The sequence below is a fragment of the Rhinolophus sinicus genome, chromosome 16 (assembly GCF_057876585.1).
Source record: "Rhinolophus sinicus isolate RSI-liver-muscle chromosome 16, RSI-T2T, whole genome shotgun sequence".
Taxonomy (NCBI): Eukaryota; Metazoa; Chordata; class Mammalia; order Chiroptera; family Rhinolophidae; genus Rhinolophus; species Rhinolophus sinicus.
Window position 1 is genome coordinate 104902181 of NC_142516.1, and position 9883 is coordinate 104912063.

The window sequence follows — 9883 nt, forward strand, 5'->3', positions numbered from 1 at the left end:
CCTCTCTGTTCAGGGTCCCTGAGGGAAGTCCCCACACTGGGCCACACATGGAAGATGGAGGGATCCCCAAGGATGAACTTCCTTCTCACTTCAGTCATACGCCTAATTCCTGAGACAGAATCTTACATCCAGGAAGCCCCCTTCTGAGGTAAAAAAATAACCAACAATAACAACTCTGTCGATGATGAATAACGGGGTGAGGGGGTGCCCAGAAATCACTCCTTGTTACTTTGTGAAAGTATTTCTTACTGGGTGTCCACAGCCACCGAGCATTCAGACTGGGCTCTGTTGAGGTTTGCAGGGCAGGCAGATGGTGTTTTTTAAAAATCGGAAGGAGGGGCGGCAGAAGCCCTTTACTCAGAGATGGTACTTATAGGCTTTTCCAGGAGATGCTGCAGTTCAAGCAGTTGCATCATAAACAGCGTTTACAGTTTTTCTTTACTTTTATTTTCATCTTCATGGAAATGTTGAGATTTTTGCAATTATAGCACTAAGAGACTTGTGGCTTGCATCTCACAGCCTCCTTGACTTTGAGGGCAGCGAAGTGCTCTAAATCTACAAATGGCAGCATTGAGACAGCTGTGTTCCTGTGGCTGATGGGTGTGGAAAATGTCACCAACCATGTCACATCACAGCAGAGGTGAGGGGAGCTGAAGCTGGGCCCAGGGGGAGTTACTATATCATGGGAGCCAAGATGGTCATTGCTGAGCAGGGCTTGTCAACTGAGGCCATAGGGGGGTACTGGAATCTCCGAGAGCATTTTTCATTTTTTCAAGTCCTATACCCTCTTCCCAGACACCCCTCACAGGGACTCCCTCCCTCTCCACCACCCGCTTGATAACTGCTGCCATAGCGAGCCTGTCTCTCAGAAGAAACTGGGACCAAGAGAAAATGGTTAAAGAAACAACAGTCACAGAGTAATTGGAATCTGTGCAGCCCACACACCCTTGCTTGTATTTGCCCTGCCATGTCCCTTCCTGCTGTGCAGAAGAAACCTGGCAAAGCCTGAGACCCACTCAGATCCTGGAGGTGGAGTTCAGATAGAGCTGGCTCTTGGTCTTCTCTGGCAGGACTTCCCTTTTCGGGGCCAGCTTTGCCATCTCTGCATTTTATTAAACTGGATGCATTTGTTGGCACAAAAGGTCTAGAGGAGCCAGCAGGTCTTGCAAATGAGGAATAGAAGCCGACCCAACCCCCATGTGAGTGCTGAGGGCTGTGGGGGCCGCGGCTCAGCCTAGACTGCCACTACCTTCAGGGAATGTGGGCCCAGAGCTGCCAGATCTTCCCACAAGCTGAAAATCTGGAACTCTATGTGAAATTGCCCAACTGTAAAAGGTTGGCTCAAAGTGTTATGAAATGTGTGATCAGTTACTGTACACATACCCTTTTCAACCTCTGCCCCACACGCTGCTCTTCTGTGGAGAGAAGAGTGTAAAACCTATGGAGTTTGTGTAAGTTTCAGCAGGTACCTTGCAAGTTATAGATGTATCCTAACACTCCTTAAAATTTTCCATATCCTTCCATTTGTCCACAAAACCTGATTTCTGGAATAAAAATGGAAGCCTCCCAGCAGAATCCAGGTCCCACCAACCACTTCTAAAGTTAGTAGCCCTGTGTCTATAAAGCAAGAGGCCACACCGCACAGAGGATGTGCCCACAGATTTGGGAAGCAGACAACAGTTCCACTTACTGGTCACGTGACCTGAGATCGCTTGTCTGTACTTTGGTGTTCTCATCTATAAAATGGACGTACTGCTGTTGAAGATTAAACAAGTCAACCTATGCAAGTATTAGGTTGGTGCAAAAGTAACTGCGGTTTAAGAGGTTAAAAATAATTGCAAAAACCGCAATTACTTTTGCACCAACCTAATACTTGGAAGAGCGCCTTGCACACAGCACCTGTTAGCTTTATTTTTATTCAGGACATCCCAACCTGTCCAAAGCCAACCAGTGAGGCCTCCAGCCTAAGGATGACACCAACCTCGTGCTTCCAGGGGAACAGAGCCATTGCTGGGCCACATCATGACTCACTCCTGCCCCGCACAGGTACCAGGTGGAGCGGTATCCACAGGGTAGAGGAAAGCGGTGTCCACATACCTGGTGTACAGAGAATGTCCTCTTCCTCTCCTCAGACGAAGTATGAAGTCAGTAAGCTGGTGGATAACCTTAGAAATACAAAGCAGAAAGCAGATTTAGTCATTCTCCAGATATCAGGTCCCATTTCTTCCTAAAACATGGAATGCCAAGCCATGACAATGAGGGCTCAGATCTGCCCTACGGGCCAAGTCACACTTGAGCCGCCATGACCCATGCTGCAGACAAAGCGTGCTGTGACGCCACCTCTCCATATCAGTAGTCTAGCTCAGGCGAGGTTATCAGTGAGCACTTACCGAACACCACTGTAATCACAGTACTGTTCGCAACTGCTGGAAATGGGAAAGAACAGAAGTTTTATTCATTCCCTGAGTTAACAAATATTTATTAAACTCTCACTTTGTACCAGGCACTGGCCCAGGCTTTAGGGAAAGAGCAAGGGACACCACAGATTAAAGCCTTGCCTTCCGGAGCGCAGGATGTTGGGAGGTGGTGGAGGGCAGATAATAAATCCCAAAGCAAATCAAACAGTATGTCAGTTGGTAATGAGCTGTGTGGAGTGAGTGCAACAGACATGGGAGGTCTGAAAGGAGGGTGAGCCACACGGAACAGTCGGACAGGGTCCATGGTTGGCATGGCGAGCTGGTGTGGCACAGGCTGACTGAGAGCCAGTTAGCCTTTCTCGGAGCTGTGGCGGGTGGGGAAGGGAGGGACAGAGGGAGGCTTCAGCAGAGTCTGGCGACCACCAGGCCATAGAGCAGAGGGGGAGGAGGGGGGAAGGAAAGAACCAGGAGTTGGCAGCCCAGGAGAACCAAGGGGAAAGGTGTGAGAGGCTCTCAGGAGCATCAATGGTGTCAAAGAAAGGGACCAGAAATTCATGAGTCACAGACCCATCTCCAGGGTTAGCAGAGCACCTGGTGGCCAGGCAGCAAGGAGACGCCAAACTGGAGTCTAGCAAATGCTAGCCCAGGCACCCCAGGAACCATCATGAAGCTAGGTGCCCCTCTCCCTCCTGGTTTCATAAGGATCTTAAGCCACCTGACCTCCCCTCGCCATGCACCTGGACACCCTTAGGTAAAGCGAGGGAAGGGAGAGGAGGCTGTAGGAGGGGATCCGTGTGTTACCCCAGAGAACTGCACACGACCTAGAGGGGCTGTTTGATTCATCCAACTGGACTACACTTTACTTGACTACACATGACTTTTTCTCTTGCTACCCAGCAGGTGAGAACTCAAGGTAAGATCAGATCAACTACAGATGAAGAAATCACATTTTCTCTGCTTAGGGGAGGGGAAAGGGAGGGAGAAAAAGTGGAGACAGTGAGACAAAAACTTTTGAGGAGTTTGCTGAAAACATGGAACCAGAAAAGGGACAAAAATTTTATTTTATTTTTCAATTATAGTTGACATTCAATGATATATTAGTTTCAGGTGTACAGCATAGTAGTTAGACATTTATGTAATTAATGATGTGATTTCCCCTAATTAGTCCAGTACCCACCTGACACTGTACATAGTTGTTGCAACATTATTGACTAGATTCTCTATGCTGTACTTTACATCCCTGTGACTATTTTGTACTTTGTAATCCCTTCCCCTTTTCACCCAGCTTCACAACCCCTCTCCCATCTGGCAATCATCAGTTTGTTCCCTTTATCTACGTATGAGTCTATTTCTGTTTTGTTTGTTCGTTTATTTTGTTCTTTATATTCCACATGTAAGTGAAATTATATGGTATTTGTCTTTCTCTGACTTATTTCACTTCGCATAATACCCTCTAGGTCCATCCATGTTGTCCCAAATTGTAAGATTTCATTTTTATGGCTGAGTAATATTCCATTGTATACGAGACATACAACATCGTCTTTATCCAACTGGAAGAGAGAGAAAATTTGATGATTCAGGAAAGACAGAGAGAGAACTGCAAGGGTGATGTCCTTGAGGAGGTGAATGACATACTGAAGGGCAGAGCTGACTTTAGGTACAAGTACCCTCCCCCCCAGTCATCTGTATGTGTGGGAGGATGGCATTGAGGGGAGGTGGGTAGGCGTGGTGGTGAGAGCAGGTGGAAGTTCTCTTCTAATTGCTTCTACTCTTTCTGAGAATCAGCGTGCAAGCTCACCAGCTGAGAGTAAGGATGGGGGAGGAGGTGTTGGGGATTGAGGAGAGAGGAGGATGTAAAAGAGTGGTCTGGAGGGTGGGAAAGTGAGTGAACTAGGATAAGTATGAGGAAGGCGAGGGAAAACTAAGCACCACTCTAGAGGTTGTATATTTCAAGTGAACAGTTATTTGAGAGTGTGCGTGGAGCAAGCAGAGAATTCTGCTTAGCCAGGGTGGTGACTGTGCTCTGATCCGGGAGACAAGTATGACAATGGAGAAAGGGCACAGGAACTGAGGGTGTTGGCCTGGGAGCAGTCAGTCTCGCTTATGGATTTTAAATTGGGAAAGTGAGCGCTTGAGACAGGTGAGGGTCAAGGAAGAGGGAGGAAGAGCAGCCAATTGGAGGCTCCAGTGTGGTGGAAGGATTGCAGGAGTTGAGGTGTTAGAGAAAACGAGCTAGAAAGATGGGTGTGAAGGTCAGAAACTGGGATGCATGAAATGGAGATGAAGGAGGGCTCCCAGGTCCCTCCCGGGGTGTAAGGGATTTCCACAGGAGCTGCTGCCGGAGATGGGGTGGAGGACAAGATCACTGACAGAAAGGCGAAATGAAGCACTGCAAGACTCATTCATGTGGGTGTGAATTTTATCAGGAGGAGTGCTTGAGACAGTGAGGGGCAGGCACCCAAATCCTCAGGGGATGAGGGTGTGATTGGGGGGGGCTGGAGAGGGCAGGGTCTGAGGAAATTAGATTCAAGGTTAGGTTTTAGGGCAGCTGGGAACAGCAATGATGAGGAAGGAGACATGTACCCCTCCTCCAAGCCCACAGCTCCTGTGTGTGAGAGGACTGTCCGGAAGCATGTCCCCAGGGCAAAGCCAGGTTTCAGTTCCAGAGAGGAGAAGGGAACTTTGGGAAAAGAAGTTGAGGATTTAAACCACAGCAGGTTGGGTGGGGAAACTGCTATAGGTGTCCATGCACACAAAGAGATAAAGAACTTCCAGAAAAGTTCCAGAGCAATCTGTGGTGCTTTGGGAGGACTGCAGAGCTAGAGCGACTGAGGGGGCACAGCCGGGCAGTTCAGTGGGAGATCTAGGGCCTGCAGGCTCTGGAATCAGGCTGACCCTAGTTCAAATCCCAGTCCTGCGTCTCTCTGCTTGTGTGATCTCCAGAAGAGTCCTACTTTGCTCACCCGTAAAATGAGCTTCGAAGGACATGAGAATTAAACGGAAAGCACAGAGCCAAACACAGCTTGAGTGTTCAGTAAGTGACAGCTGTTGTCATCAAGACCACAATGCATGACTCATACATCAGTTTTAGTCTTTCTGCCAGAATTTGAGTTCTTTCTGGTGTTGGCAAATACTCTACTTTTCAAGTTTATAAAATATTTTGTACATAGAAACAAATATAGCACGTGTTTAAGTACTCAAATGTACACCTAAGCACATCTTGTTCTTTAAGATGAGTAAACAGGGTCGTGGCCATATATTCAGAGTTAAAAGATAAGAGATCGTTGAAATTATCTGGTCATCTCCCTCCACCGCCACTCGTGAATTTACAGAAGAGAAGAACTGGGATGGGCAAGGCTGGGGCTGATCCGAGATCACTCGATTGTAGAGTCATAACTAGAACCCGAGAGGGACTCCAGAATCTGCCCCAAATTCCTCTCCTACTCTTTCATATTGTGGCAGCCTTCCAGAACTAAGGGGCCAGCCCAGGTCCCTTCGAAGGTCCCCTCTGTACCCGATCAACAAAAGCATCGGCTCTCCTAGGTGCAGCAACCAATCTCACTGGGGTCCAGAAATCGCTTTCCCAGGGCGGGGCTGGTGCGCCATGGCCGCCCCCCTGTGTTCCAGTTGGTGGAGAGGGAAGCGCTCTGGAAAACGACAGGCCTGACAGAGGGCGCGGGAGTGGGGCGGGTGGTGGCCGGGGGCGGAGACTGCGCACCACCCACAGGGGAGCGCCTCGAAGCGGACCCTGCAGAGCTGCGTTTGGCGCGGCAGGGCTCAAGCAGTGTCGCCTGGGCTCGGGCAGCGCGGGTAGAGGCTGGGCGCGCCCGCCGCGTGCGGGCTGCCAAAGGAAGCACTTCGCCAGCCGGGCCATGCGCTAGGCTCCCGGCCCAACAGGGGGCGCGGCGGTGCCGAGGGACCCCAAGCGTGTCCCTGCGTCCGGCCTGCGCGGCGCGCCCATGGGCAGCCCCTGGAACAGCAGCGAGGGCGCGGAGGGCGCGCGGGATCCGGCGTGGGCAGAGCTGCCGCCGTGCGATGAGCGCCGATGCTCGCCCTTCCCCCTGGGGACGCTGGTGACAGTGACCGCCGTGTGCCTGAGCCTGTTCGTCGTCGGGGTGAGCGGCAACGTGGTGACGGTGCTACTGATAGGGCGCTACCGGGACATGCGGACCACCACCAACTTGTACCTGGGCAGCATGGCCGTGTCCGACTTGCTCATCCTGCTCGGGCTGCCCTTCGACCTGTACCGCCTGTGGCGCTCACGGCCCTGGGTGTTCGGGCCGCTGCTCTGCCGCCTCTCGCTCTACGTGGGCGAGGGCTGCACCTACGCCACGCTGCTGCACATGACGGCGCTCAGCGTGGAGCGCTACCTCGCCATCTGTCGCCCGCTCCGCGCCCGCGTCCTCGTCACCCGGCGCCGCGTCCGCGCGCTCATCGCTGCGCTCTGGGTGGTGGCGTTGCTCTCCGCGGGGCCCTTCTTCTTTCTGGTGGGCGTTGAGCAGGATCCCGATGTCCACGTGCTCCTCGACGGTAACAGCACCATGCAGCTCACCCCCTCGCACCGCGCTTCTCGGCCACCACCGGTGCCACCCCTCGGGTCCTCGCAGGCGCCACCTCTGTCCCCGCCGTCGGGGCGCGAGTCAGCAGCGGCCGCGGCGCTGTTCAGCCGAGAGTGCCGGCCAAGTCCCGCGCAGCTGGGCGCGCTGCGCGTTATGCTGTGGGTCACCACTGCCTACTTCTTCCTGCCTTTCCTGTGCCTCAGCGTCCTCTACGGGCTCATCGGGAGGGAGCTGTGGAGGAGCAGGGGACCGTTGCGAGGCCCAGCCACCTCGGGGCGGGAGAAGGGCCACCGGCAGACTGTCCGCGTCCTGCGTAAGTGGCGCTACCGCTGTTACAAGCACACCAATTTTCTGATCTGGCAGCCCTTGGCTCCTTCCCTAGCTATGTCCCCAAGGGCGTCACTGAGAGTGGGATACCCAGGTCCGTAAACCGCAATGATTTTCCAGAGCTGCTGGGATCAGTGAGCTGGGCTCATCCAGGAGGGGTAATTGGAGGCTCTTGAGCCACTGCCTGTCTCCGTTAGATGCAGCAGATGTGGATTCTCACAGCACCTTTGAGAAGACAGGATAGATCACATTAAGCTGAAATTTGCTTACTTAATGTTAGGTTATTCTGAAGGTTAAAGTGAACCATGCCCACACCAAAAAAGTAAAAGATTGTGCAGACCCATTGCAGAATTCTTTTCAACGGAAAGCAGAGAACTTGCCTCTAAGTGGCTGTGTAGAAGGAAGCTTACCAGAACAGAACAGCTTGTTAGTAGAAGTTGGTCCTTTTGCTTTAGGTCCAGCCTTGATGACACATATATGAGCCAAATCTGCAGCTTTAAAGCAAATATCGATGCTGTCTGCAGCCTGGCAGTTTTCTGGGGTAGGGATAAACATTCTAGGTCAAAATTTTGTCTAATTTGTTTTGCTGTTGCTTATTACTTCCGGTGGTTTCTTGGGGTGTTTTCAGATGTTTTAGCTAATTCTGGTGCCCATGTCTTGTTTTGCAGTGGTGGTGGTTCTGTCATTTATAGTTTGCTGGTTGCCTTTCCACGTTGGCAGAATCATTTACATAAATACGGAAGACTCCCAGATGATGTACTTCTCTCAGTACTTTAACATTGTTGCGTTGCAACTTTTCTATCTAAGTGCATCCATCAACCCAATCCTCTACAACCTCATTTCTAAGAAGTATAGAGCCGCTGCCTGGAAATTGCTGCGGGCCAGACAGTCGGTACAGACAGGTTTCTGCAGAAGCAGAGACACTGAGGGGGACACGGGAGGAGAAATAGCTGGCTCTACGGAGACCAGCGCTAACATGCTGACACCTGCCGTCAGCACGGCCCAGCCGGTCACCTCCTCCCGCAGTTCTGGGACTTCGGAGAAAACAAGTCTGCAGGGAAATAAAGACTGAACGGGGGAGGAAATTGATGCTTTTAGGAAGAATTGGAAAGAGTGGTTGACATTTTGCCAGATGGCCAGCAACTCTGTCAGCATGATTTTTTCCCAACCAAAGTATGAAAAGTAAATATACCAATCTTTCTAGTTTTCCTTTCATTGACCACCTCTGGGACATTCATGTTAGCCTCATGAAATCCCACGTCACAAAATGTGCTCTGGGGAGATTTTACAAGTCTTCATTCTCCTAGTCTTTAGAAATACAGTTGCTCATTTTACAGTCAATAAGTGATATAGGCAGATGCTGCCATAAAAATTGTCGCCTCTGAGATCAAAGGTGTATTTTGTTTTTATGTTGTGGATATACATGTATTTTTGTGTACATATACAAAGAACCCAGGATAATGATATTTTGATGCAAAAAATTATTTAATGCCTATTTATGGCAGCAAGTGAAAGGACTTGTAGGCAGAGTCCAATGTTCAGGAGTCCCACCTCTCCTGGCTCAGAGCAAATCATAAAGTTTAGCTAGGCACAATACCCTTTTGTAGAACCACTACTGTGCATAAGCAACCGTGTTGCAACCCACTTCTCCCTGAGATGGCCCATGGGGCTATCCCAGCACCATTGACCATGAGGTAGCAAGCAAACCTGGGCACCGAAGTCTGAGGGCAGGGAGCTGCAGCAGGACTTGACTTCCTGACAGGGACTACTAGTGACATTTATAAAGAGCTTTAATATCCGTTTTCACCTCAGCTTGGTGGGCTGTGTTCTCATCATTCCTGCTTTAGCAGTGATGGAACTGACTCTTCGATTTCCCAAACAGGAGCTGATGGGTCTGAGTAAGAAGTCCAGTCTTTAAGATTCATACCCACTCTCACCCCGAGAAGCTGCTCTTACTGAAAAACACCAGAGTCAGTGGATGTAGTCAAGGGAGAAAGAGAATGTGTTAGACATTCTGATCGACTCTATAACTTTGTTTTGTTTTATACAGTTTAAAACATAAACCGTATAAAGGGCCTCATTCTCAACGTAGTCTGTGTGAATGGCGCCCCTGGAGGTGGACAGGGCACAACTCACTCAGTTGTGCAAGGGTCGCTCAACATTCTGACAAAGCTCTGCTGCTTAGTCATTTGATTAGCCAAGTACAGTGATGCCTCCAAGTCCCTTTCAAGCGTCCTAACTCCCTGGTCCTGTCCTCCCCTGGAGCAGCAGTGAAGAAGTCTCTGTCTACGATGTTTCCCCCAGCTAGTGGAGAAAGCAGGGAGCAGCCACCTGGGGCAGCATTCCCTAAGCTGTTCTGCAGATGTTCGAGGATTATTGGAAAAAAAGATTCTGTGGTCAATATGATAGGAAAACACTGCATACTGTATTTCCTCCCCAAGAGTCACAACTCAAAATATTGTGTCAGGGGCTCTGTTGTGTTGTGAAACTTTCGTTTCAATTGTATATTGGTTGGTGTCTTTCCTGATTCACAAAATAAAATGTTTTCCTATTGTGGGTCATGGGCAAAGATATTTGAAA

General features: G+C 50.2%; 1 protein-coding gene across 1 annotated transcript; it reads left to right on the top strand.

Moving 5' to 3' along the window:
• The first annotated feature begins 6252 nt into the window (after positions 1-6252).
• Positions 6253-8521, top strand: MLNR (motilin receptor). Its single transcript, XM_019748031.3, has 2 exons — positions 6253-7289; positions 7972-8521. The coding sequence occupies exons 1-2, from the start codon at positions 6377-6379 to the stop codon at positions 8373-8375; spliced, it is 1317 nt and encodes a 438-aa protein (XP_019603590.2). The 5' UTR covers positions 6253-6376; the 3' UTR covers positions 8376-8521.
• The last annotated feature ends 1362 nt before the right edge of the window (positions 8522-9883 follow it).